General features: G+C 45.7%; 1 protein-coding gene across 2 annotated transcripts in view; it reads left to right on the top strand.

Moving 5' to 3' along the window:
• The first annotated feature begins 770 nt into the window (after positions 1-770).
• LOC138249903 (ATP-binding cassette sub-family C member 2-like) overlaps positions 771-12161 on the top strand; it is a 546861-nt gene continuing 535470 nt past the window's right edge. For both annotated transcript variants that reach the window (XM_069204120.1, XM_069204121.1), the window contains exon 1: positions 771-1200. In XM_069204120.1, the coding sequence (XP_069060221.1) occupies positions 1138-1200 (63 nt within the window). In that variant the 5' untranslated portion in view covers positions 771-1137. The remainder of the gene's footprint in view (positions 1201-12161) is intronic.

Below are 12161 nucleotides of genomic sequence, written 5' to 3'. Positions count from 1 at the left end.
CCCGACTTGTCTTATCTCTAGCTTATTAGGTGTCTCACCTTAGTAAACCTGTGACATATTCATACACAGGCCAAAGTTTTAAAGTTTGCTTAAAGAATATAGAACAGAAATACAGAGGCTGACTTGTCAATCAGTTGAGCATATAAATCATAAGTACAAAGAATCTGGAAAGGTTCGGTAGAAAATCAAGGATAGATTCCACTTCTAAAGTGGGGTAAAGTGGAGCTCCCAACAGTGAAAATGCAAGTCCTATTGTAGGATTTTAGACAAAGGATTTCATACATTCATTACACAAGAACATGGGTACCAGGATGTGCACCAACAAGAAACAAGAAGAAATATGTTACAACAGAATGCATTCGAAGATTCTCTCATAATGCTACTGTATTAGAACCAGAGGTTCTCAGAGCCATTCAGGTAAAGTGAATTGATACACAATATGTAATGTGGACTGGGACAGCCACGTTTTCCTTGAGTAATTATATCACGTTAAGTACGACTGGGAAACCCTCATTCTTCAGTGCAAATATTGTAGTAGACAAAACAGCAGGGGGAATGATCAAGTAGTATATCATGCAAGATTTACATTAAACACTGAGATTTTTTTTTTTTACTCTCCCGCAACACATATATTTATAGATATAGTGAGCAAGGGTGGGAAAAACAGCGCTGACCTTATTCAGTGTGCAACAATGTAAACGCTTTAAAGGCACACTGGGTAAATAAATCCAGCTCTGAAATCTGCTGCTTCTGTCTGCCCGTGCAAGGGAGGAGTTTGCTTTCTGAAGACGGCTAAAGTGCAGGATTATACTACACTGCAGTGGGATTCGGAATATTACACAACACCATGCTGTAGCCGGCTGCCACGTGGTTGGGTTACTCTGCTGTCCATCTTGCATGGGGCGTGAGGCGTGCGAAGGGGGAGGGATAAACCAGGTGACAGCGGCTCTAGGAAGCAGCACTGTGACACCTGAACACAGAGGGTAACTACTGGTTCTGGTCTGGATGTCTCAAAACCGGTTCCCCTCCCAGATGTCATGTGTCCCTGCGCTCTCTCCAGCCGCATCTGAGTGGTCTCTGCGAGCTAGCACCGCATCAGGTTTCTGCCATTTGTGAAACGAGTTAAGGACTCCAAAGATGCTGAACGCTGTGTTTGGAAAGGGGCGCTTCTCCTACGAAAGGGTGCAGGCACAGGAAAAGGTAGGAACCGAACTATTGTACAATGTATTTGTGCACGTTTCTGGGAGGGGAAATCTTCATGAAAGTAGCTGGGTGCTCCCAAAGCATCGTGTAACAGTATCCGCCTCTTTGCAGCTGCCTGCAATGGGGATGTTTTAAGTCAGTCTTGTCCAGAACCAATCCTGTTTCTTTAAAACGCCTCCCCCGTGTTGTTGTTGTCTTTGCATTGTTCCCGAACAGATTAGGAAGATGCTACCAGCAGTTCTGGGAGATGCAGCTGCTTTCTAGTTGGGAAACTCTTATAACCACCGGCAGCCTCGCTGTGATGCTGACATTTGTTTACACATGTGACTGAGGGGAGGCGCTGTCTCGTCATTCTCTTCTCAGCTCTCACAGTTTTAATGTGCATTTTAAATCGCGCTAATGAAGCATCCCGAAATTGGCAGACCAGGCCGGTTTCGGGGCAGCTAAATGACCAGTCCGTACTAGGCGCTCGGTGTTTGTCTTCCAAAGGGGTCGCATGCTGAGACGTAGAGTGGGGTCTCGAGGTCGACGAGGGAAGGAGTCAGATATAATGAGCTTGAACCAAAGGGTAGTGTCGATGTCTAATAAACTTAAAGGAGCAAAGAGGCTGACAAAACAGTTTACTCCAGTCTGCGATACTCCAAAGTTTACCCCACCCACCACTGACTGCAACAAGTGAGACTTTGTATGGTTGACGTCCGTAATTTAATCCAAGGTTATTTTGTGGCTGCGTCATTCTATTTTTGATTTTCACAAAAATAGAACAATAGTGTTTCAATCAAAGCATGGTAACTATGGCCCATATTTATACTTTTTGACGCTAAACTGCGCTAACGCAGTTTAGCGTCAAAATATTTTGCGCCGTCTAACGCCATTCTGAAGCGCCATGCGGGCGCCGTATTTATGGAATGGCGTTAGCCGGCGCAAGCAGACCGGCGCTGCCTGGTTTGCGTGGAAAAAAACCACGTAGACCAGGCAGCGCCGGCGTTGGGAAAAAATGACGTTAGGGCGTCTTAAAATGGGGCAAGTCAGGTTGAGGCAAAAAAATCGCCTCAACCCGATTTGCGCCATTTTTTTACGACGCCCAGACGCCATTTCATGACTCCTGTCTTAGTAAAGACAGGAGTCATGCCCCCTTGCCCAATGGCCATGCCCAGGGGACTTGTGTCCCCTGGGCATGGTCATTGGGCATAGTGGCATGTAGGGGGGCACAAATAAGGCCCCCCTATGCCACCCAAAAAAAAGTAAAAAAATATAAAAAATAATACTTACCTGAATGTCCCTGGGGTGGGTCCCTCCATCCTTGGGTGTCCTCCTGGGGTGGGCAGGGGTGGCAGGGGTGGTCCCTGGGGGCTGGGGAGGGCACCTGTGGGCTCATTTTGAGCCCACAGGCCCCTTAACGCCTACCCTGACCCAGGCGTTAAATAGTGGCGCAAATGCGGGGTTTTTTGACCCGCCAACTCCCGGGCGTGATTTTTGCCCGGGAGTATAAATACGACGCATTTGCGTCGCCGTAATTTTTTTAGACGGGAACGCCTTCCTTGCATCTCATTAACGCAAGGAAGGCGTTCACGCAAAAAAATGACGCTATTTGCCAATACTTTGGCGCTAGACGCGTCTAACGCCAAAGTATAAATATGGCGTTAGTTTTGCGCCGAATTTGCGTCGAAAAAAACGACGCAAATTCGGCGCAAACGGAGTATAAATACGGGCCTATGTTTTTATATGTTGTCATGTCTACCAGAGCAAACTCTCTGTCAAGTTTTGAGCACATTAGTACCTTGGAGGGGAAAGAATAACCTAGTCCACATACCTGACTGCAAGCCTTCTGTTCAAAATTGCCACATAACACAGCACTGACAAAGCTGTGGTGAACTTTGAACATTAATTATCCAGATATGTTTCAGCAGGTGTAGGTTGCAGTGGTGGCTGCCGCTAATCAAGAGTGGTGGGGTGGGGTTAAAAATGAATTAAAAAAAAAAAAAATACCTGCCTGCCACTCCCGGATGCCTCCGTTGCTCCTCTCTTTCGGGCAGTAACTGAGGCACAGGCTCCCAATCCAGAAGCTGCTCTCATGCTATACCACGCATGAGTGCTGTGCCGGGATTCGTCTGAGCGGGCTGGTTTAACGCTTTCTCAGCCATAGGAAGCCTGTGCTATTTCTCCAACCCGCTGTATAACACAGCAGGTTTGGAGAAATGTAAGTGCACATGTCAGTTTGACCAGCCAAAGACCTCCCGCCCTACCAGCATGCGTACTTTACAGTGCCCACCGCTCCTCCTTCCTGCCACGGCCCGTCCCTAGACTCGAATGATGGCTCAGTCAGACAGTGACAAAATGATAATAAAATTATTTTATTAGCAGTTTGTCACTGCCTGACTGAACAGGAGGGTGATGCTATTACGGATGACCTGCCCTATTAGGTTTGGACCATCGAATCCTAGATATCAATGGGACAGACTACAGTTTGCAACAATATAGATGGACAGAATTTTCTGTACCTAACTCTACATATGGGTACATTGTTAATATATATATTTAAGGTGCATAAATCCTTACATCTCATCTGTGCACTTACCTTTCAGTAGTTTGTACCTCAATATTGTGGTAACGATATTCTGTTCCATCAATATTTGGGATTCAGTATTCCTTACTACAAACTGTTCAGCTTACCTCTGAAGTGCATTGGACCAGTTGCATGGTTTGAAGGGGAACCAAGGAAGTAAAGGTGTTCAAATGAGCTGGTACGATGATCCAGCAGGCTCCCCTCACCTTGGGGTGCAAATTGGTGTTACACAAAGTGTTCTTAATGACACCTATTGCACATAGGATGAAAGGATCTAGATGTGTTACATGGTCTTTGTTGGAAATGGCCCTTCTTGCACAGTCATCCCAAGTCTTTTTGCCTCCTGCCTCCTATTTGTTCTGACCTGTTGCTCTTGTCTTTTGAACTCTGAGCACTTTACCACTGCTAACCAGTGCTAAAGTGCATTTGCTCTCTGTGTAAATTGTATTGTTGATTGGATTTTCAGGATTGACATATGTGATTTACTGGTAAGTCCCTAGTACAGTGCACTAGAGGTGCCCAGGGCCTGTAAATCAAATGCTACTAGTGGGCCTGCAGCACTGGTTGTGCCACCACCATAGTAGCTCTGTAAACATGGCTCAGACCTGCCACTGCAGTGTCTTTGTGTGCAGTTTTAAACTGAAAATTCGACTTGGCAAGTGTACCCACTTGCTAGGCCTAAACCTTCCCTTTTTTTTACATGTAAGGCACCCCTAAGTTAGGCCCTAGGTAGCCCCATGGGCAGGGTGCAGTGTATGTTTAAGGTAGGACATATACTAATGTGTGTTATATGTCCTAACAGTGAAATACTGCTAGATTCGTTTTTCACTGTTGCAAGGCCTATCCCTCTCATAGGTTAACATGGGGGCTGCCTTTAAACATGATTAGGGTGTAACTTCCCTTTGGGAGCAGATAGACATGTGGAGTTTGGGGTCTCTGAGCTCACAATGTAAAAATACATCTTTTAGTAAAGTTGATTTTAAGATTGTGTGTTTAAAAATGACACTTTTAGAAAGTGAGCATTTTCTTACTTATACTATTTCTGTGACTCTGCCTGTTTGTGGTTTCCCTGCCTGGGTCAGTTTGACAGTTGGGCTAGTTACACCTCTCACTAGACAGTGACACAAAGGGAGATGGGGTGTAGCCTGCATATCCTGATGAGCCATCTGTGCTAGGAGGGAGGTGAGGAGTGATCACTCACACCTGAAAGGGCTGTGCCTGCCCTCACACAATGCAGTCTCCAACCCCTGGTGTGTGTGTGGGGCCTGGCCTGGGCAAGGCAGGATTTCACAAACAAGAGAGACTTTTCTTTGAAGTAAGCCTACTTCAAAGGGCAAAATGGGTATAAGGAGGGCACCCAAAACCACAGACTTTAGAACACTTCTGGAAACCAAGAGGAACCTCTACCTGGAGAAGAGCTGAAGAGCTGAGGAAGAAGAGCTACCCTGCCTGTGACTGTGCTTTATGGAGCTATCCTGCCGTTGCTGCTTCTGCCTGTGCAAGAGGAGAAAGACTGGACTTTGTGTGCCTTCCTGCTTGTGAAGAACTCTCCAAGGGCTTGAACTAGAGCTTGCCTCCTGTTGTTGAATTCTCAGGGACAACAAAGACTTCTCTCTGCCAGCACCTGGAGCCTGTGCTGAGACCCCTACTCTGCCAAGTGGTGCCCATCCAGTTCCTGCGACCCTGAAAGGAGAAGCTTGCAGAACAGAGTAAGAAGTCCAAGCTCAGACCGCCATTCGGGGAAAAGATCGACGCAACTCCGAGACGCGGCTAAAAAATCGACACACCGCCGGCTTTGCGGCTGAAATCGACACTCGCCTGCAGCATGGCTGGAAGATCGACGCATGCGGCTGGAGAAATGACACACAGCATCGCTGATGGAGGCTGGTGAGATCCCAACCCACGCTGCGTGGTTTCGAATCATCGTACAGCAGGATTTCCGATGCAAACATCACTGGCCATGTAAAAACGACACAAGGCCTGCCCGGACCTGAGAGTGCTGTTCGAATCGATGCATCGCTCTCCTGTTGAGAGAAGAAATGATGCATGCAGACCTGACTGAAGGAGAAATGACGCACTGTCTCGCTCGTGAGTGATATCAACGCATCGCAAGCCCCTTTTGACGCACACTCACCCGTGCGGGGTTATTTTTGACACACTAAGGTACATTTCCACGCTAACAGCATTAGCGTTGTGTTCAAAATTACATGAAGACTCTTTTTGGTTTTTAATTGATAACTTGACTAGTGTATTGTGGATTTTTGTTGTTTTGGTCTTATTTTGTTCAGATAAATATTTTCTATTTTTCTAAACCTGTGTTTTGTCATTTTGTAGTGTTTTCATTAAGTTACTGTGTGTGTTGGTACAAATACTTTACACCTAACACTCTGAAGTTAAGTCTACTGCTCGTACCAAGCTACCAAGGGGGCGAACGGGGGTCAACTGAGGGTGATTCTCTTTTACCCTGACTAGAGTGAGGGTCCTTGCTTGGACAGGGGGTAACCTGACTGCCAACCAAAGACCCCGTTTCTAACAGTCTTCATATAGGAAAAAGCCCCCACCCCCTTCAATACCCGAGTTTATTTTGACATTCAGATGGCACAAAAGTGGCCTTTCATTAGTAGTGAATGTAGGGGGTAGGAGTAGAGTTTGGGTTTCAGGGAGTCACAGTTTCTTTGCTTCTTCACTGAGTGTTTTCACATAACTGAAAGGCAGTGCTTATTGGTTTACAAAAACGCTGAATACAATCACATTTAGCACTAAGGTCGCAGCATATTTATTTTCTAGGAATTGAATTGATCAGTACAGCATGCATCTTAACACAAATGCAACTCCCAAGAACTCAACCCTTTTGCCCTTCATTCTTCACTGAAACCCTTATCTCTTATTAAGCTGATTTATCATCAGCTGTGCTTTGAGTGACACTGTGGCCTTATTTTTGATGGAGTAAGGTAAGAAATGCCATTTGCTCCCCGTCCTCTGTTTTGGTAGTAAAAAACAGCCACTAAGTAGGATACAGAGGGCCCCTCACACATCTCTGGCCCTGGTGCCACTGCACCTGCTACACTATTAACATCTACACCGCTGTGGTGCCTCTTTGCTCATGGTCCCTAGCGTAGTTGGGACCAGTTCCGGTGCTTGCCTTAGCTTGGCTGACGTGTTTAACCCAGAGCTGCCATGCACTGTAACATCACAGAAGGGGTTCCAAACATGATGCCTTGCTCATACTTTTTGAGGGGCAATCTGTTGATGGAACAGCTGATGGGTGACAATAAAGGACATCTCATATATGTGTTGTAATAGTTTATTGGTCACTTAAACAGTGGGAAGCACATTTCCTTCCTTCTTGACTTAAGTTCTTTTTGTGCACCCACTACACTCATGTGGTACCAGTGGCAGTTGCGTGAGAGGATACAGCACAAGCAACAACAACTTATAGTATGAAAAATGCTGCTTTAATGAAGCAGATGCACATTAGCATGTGCTGAATGTTTCAGTTTATAATCAGCAGCAATAACTTATCTACCCTCTTTTTTGTGCAGCTGTTTCACCATGGACATCCACACACAAACCGTCCCAAAGGAACCTTATTAAAGAGAGATGGATGGGTAGGCTGAAAGAATGCCCTCCTGCCTTTTGTTGAGCAACCAGCCACCATGTCATCTAAAGAAAGTTTATGGCTGATTGCCCAATGTAGCCCCCTTAAAACCTGCCAACTGCCCCTCCCTAACAGTTGTAACTCAAGATGTGTACAGTTCTCTTGGACTGTGCCCCCTCACCCACTTAGCCCTGGAAGACAAACCTCCCATGTCAACTACCCCACCAAACCCCTGCTGGGCTAGTAGAGAGTACAGCACAGACGCTGACAACTTGTAGAATGAAAAGGCCGCTTTAATGAAGCAGGTGCACATTATAAACTTTGCCATCTAAAACTAGAAACCTCACTATACATCAAAAGTCACCTATCATTTTCCTACCCCCACCCCTAACAGGCCCCCTGTTGCTCCCCCCAACTCGACTATGTCACGATATGTACTCTACAACCTGACCCAACCTTACTTGTTGTTTTGCTTTCACTAATGACCAAGCTGACAAAAATCTCTGGAATGCACTTCTTAGTTTAAAGAAGACATTTATTATTATTCCACCACAAGGTTCCTAAAAACTGAAGGAGATTAGTAGGTTGAAGGCACACGTTTAAAAATAGTCACAGCAATGAAAGGAAAATATATCAAAGTGATTCTCAACTGCAATGTACACAGCAAATATATGTGATTATATTATAGCATACTTGCAAAACAAAGGATAAAGTCAAAATTCATCCCCCTAGGGCATGCCAAGCTCTTCATCTTTCTTATGCCAGAAAGTTGATGACCCCTGTTCAACTGCAAGAAAGAGATATCCACCCTCACGGGACAAGTGTCTGTGTCAGGCATTTGACGTCCAATCCTGACCGAGGTCTTGGAAATTCCCCTCGCTACTGAGCAGGGCAACTTCTTTTATAGCTTAAACAATCATGGAAAAAGCCTTCTGAAAGGCCCTCCCCTCTCAGATGGATATTCAAACATTCTGGCTACTGTAGGTCAGAGTTGGAAGAAAAATGTTGAAAATTGGCCGACTTTACAAGGCTCCCCTTCCAAGGCCCACTTGTTCCCTGCACTGAAGAAAAACAAAAAATATGTGCTTCCTTATCATGCTATCGTGTTCAGTAAGAGAAAATACGAAAAACACAAGCTTAGTTTACCATGTGGAAAAACACAGCTCATCTGCAATGTCTCAACTGCAATGTCTAACGCCACAATAAAGCCAGAAGGCAGCTAAACGGAATACAAAATGTAATCTGCAACTAGTGAACATTGAACAGCTAATATGCACAGTGGTGAAATAGTGGTCAAACCTACCTATTTTCACTACACTTGTCCAGATGTAAACCTTAACAACTATTTCTGATTAATTTGTGTTTCATTGCTGAACACTCAGTACATCTTCTAAAGCTTCATGCAGCTGCAAGAAATAGAGGTCCACCCCATTACTGATTAATGCACTCCATTGCTTCAAAAAAAGTTATTCAACCTCAAACTTAATATCAGGGTGGACCATTCACCCAACACCTTCTCCCCTGCAAAGCCTTCACCGCTCCCAGTTCACCTTCTTCCTTGCCTTGTCTATGGCCCCAGGTCAACTGCAGCCTTCCTCACTCTCATCTGTATAAGTTCCATCCACAATGTGAATGTTCCAGACCAAAAAACGTTTAATATCCAGTACCTCTGTCTACATCACTTTTAACAGTGCCAAGCTATTCTCACATACCAAATCATTCTCACATAAGTGTATGTCTCTGGCTGACTGTCTGGTAACTCTGTGAACCACCATCATGTTATCCACATTAAATAGTACTCTCTTGTTAACAAAGTCGTCATCCCATAAGTTTAGTGCCACCACTAATGGAAAGAATTCCAAAAAGGCTATGTTCCGTCCTCCATACCTCTGGCCACAGCTCTCCGCACCAACATCCCCTCTGATAAAGTGCAAATACTAGGACCCTGCAGCATCTGAAAACTTTTGTATCTCCTATGTGGCGTCTTCCCCCACCCTACCAGTTTGATTCCGTTGAGATGCTACAAAAACGAAAGCCACATTCTTAGGTCCTCTTTTACCCCTAACTTCATTCTCAATCTATGCACTGTGCTTCTAGCTAAGACAAATGATGAATTCATTTAAACTGTCCCTTTTCAGCCCTTGACACTATCAAACTCTCTAGTGGTCAGTCATCAAATGGACCCACCAACCTGCTCTCCCTCACTTTTCCTTTTCCAATTTGTCCTGTACTGCCTGTTTTATCAACTTGAGGTTCTCCACCCATTGTCTGTTACGAGAGCTATTGTACCCTAGGTGAAACCCATGCTTAAACCCCTCCAAAAGCAGATTAGCATCCTGATGTTTCTCGTACCTCTTAACCCACAATCATAGTGTGTGTACCCTAACTCGTGTAAGAGCCTTTACCTGCATGTCCTTGCAATCCTCTGTGCCCATTACACTGTCCCTGCAGCTGCCACGCCACCCCTTGCATTCCTGGATAATGGCTAACCGGGTGACATGTGTCACGTTTTGAGCACTCGTGTCTAAATTTACAGTACTCCTGTTTACAAAATCCTTTGTTAAACTCCCAGTATGCTCCCCCTCTGTCCTAGCTGTCCTCATCTTGTTGCTCCAACCCTCCCTAGGTGGGATGCATCCGAAAGGCTTTGCATATTACTGGCAACCTAATGGCCATTAAGACCATGAGTGCCAGTCTCGGTGGTCCCATGGTGCGTAGCCGCAAAGCATTATCATTATCCAACTCCCCCATTTCCCCTTCAGCATCCTCTTCCAGTTGTGCTTTGAACTCCTCATAACACCTTACTTATGCATAGCCTCCAAACATTGTGTGTCTTCCATATGATGCTCATGTTTTTAAAAAGTCCCACACATCTCTCTGAAAATCTCTAGCTATAGGCACTGGTGTAAATTGAAAACGCCACAGTCCAATTCTCAATTATCACACATTTGCTAATTCATCTTCTTCTTCTTTCTATACTTTTTCCGCCCTCACCTGTCAGTGGAGAACTTTAAAAACTTTCTTGAAATCCCCTTTTCAGATTATCGCCTCAGTAGATCCCATGAGATGTGCTCCCCAGAGGATTTGTTACCACGTGTAAGGCCATTTTATAACCTTTAATTCCTTGCTTTCTTTTTTGTCCTTGTCCTCTGATGCTTTTTTACCTGATTCCCTTTTGCTTGACTGGTACTCCTTTTTGTCCCTCTTAGCATTCCTCTCTGGGTCCTTCCTGATCCCTTTATCAATAACATATGTCCCTTTTTGTAACCAAACCTCAGCCCTTTCACCTGAGGCTGCATCCTCACCCCCACCACACTAGTTGAAACCATCAACAGCCGCCCTGCCTCCATCGTCATCTTACCTGGCTTCACACCCACACTGAACCATGTCAACCCGCCAGTCTACTGTCATCTATACCCTTCCCTTGGGCCTTCTCTGCTACATTCCCACATGCCACATCCTGCAACACACTAGTAGATGCCTCATTATTGTGGCCCGCTTCTTCCCCAATGCCTTCCGTCCCCATCCAGCCATTCAACCAAAACACCTTCTTCCAATTCATCTTCTTCATTATCCAACACCAAAATATGCAGGTGTCTCACCAATAGTGGTTTTCTTGACACTCTGTAGTTCTTTGAGAGGCCACCCTAGACCTTCCCAGTGCTGAAATCGAGGAGGCCCCACCAGACCTTTCTCCACATTACCACGTCACAGTTCACATCTTCCCTAAAGCTGACGCGTTCTCCCCAGCTCTGCTCTTTGTGTCCTTTCTCACCTGCTCCCCACCCATGCTGTCCCTTTCTCATCACTCCAATCTAACATTGCCGGTACACTGGCTGAAGCATGCCCTTTCTGGGAGGCCTCCACTCGACCTGCCTGATCTCCTGCCACTCCCCCCTCCTCCTCTCCCCTGCACCTTGGGGTCACACCTGGTCCCTTCTTTCCCCTCCCTGAGACTACCTGCTGAAGCCCTGCAGCCTGGCCCTTCATATAACCCCCTTCCACTTGTAATCCCAAAGTGGGCATTGTCTGATAAGGCAACACTTTCCTTTCACTCCTCCCACCAGCTCCTGGCTCCTCTCCTGTGCTCATTTGCGCCCGATTGCCGCTAATCCCCTGGCCGCACAGGCATCATGTGGTTTTAATCCCTCAGCTGTAGGGATCCAAACTTCCCTCGCCTCACCTGTCTCCCTGCTTCCACTCACTGTGTTGTTTATATTTGTTGCATAGCAGTGAGTAAGCTAGCAGCTCCATCACCACTTATTCAGATACGTGGTGCATAGGCCAGATTGCAGTCATCAGCACTTAGCAAAACGTAAACTACATGGGCTATTGTTGAACAAAAATGGGCACTTAAACATTTTGCACATAATACTCCTAACATTTGTTATTCATAAAGGTGTAAATTAGATGGAAAAATAAACGCTATACCAGTCACAAACGTTTTTATTTTGTACAGCAAGGATCTTGTCAAACAGGTTAATCATAACTTTTGTTTGACATCTGCAGAACATCACTTTAAAAATGCCTTATGGCCCAGCTCATTTACACAAATGCTGCAACACTGTTTATCAGTGGTGGACACTGCAACTCTCAAGTGGGGGAAGGGGGATTGGGGAAGAAATAAAAGAAAAAAAGAAAACCTTTACCTGTCCTGCCGCCGACGCTGTCAGCCACCTCGCTCCTCTTCACTCCTGCTCTTGATGGTGCCCCAGTAGTCCCTGGGACACTAGTGCAGGCTCCCCACACAATCCTGGTGCTGCTTTCATGTCTATGTAGCATGGGAGCAGCACC

This window comes from Pleurodeles waltl, chromosome 8 (assembly GCF_031143425.1).
Source record: "Pleurodeles waltl isolate 20211129_DDA chromosome 8, aPleWal1.hap1.20221129, whole genome shotgun sequence".
Classification (NCBI taxonomy): Eukaryota; Metazoa; Chordata; class Amphibia; order Caudata; family Salamandridae; genus Pleurodeles; species Pleurodeles waltl.
Note: the sequence above shows the minus strand (reverse complement) of the source record. Positions and strands in the feature narration are given on the sequence as shown.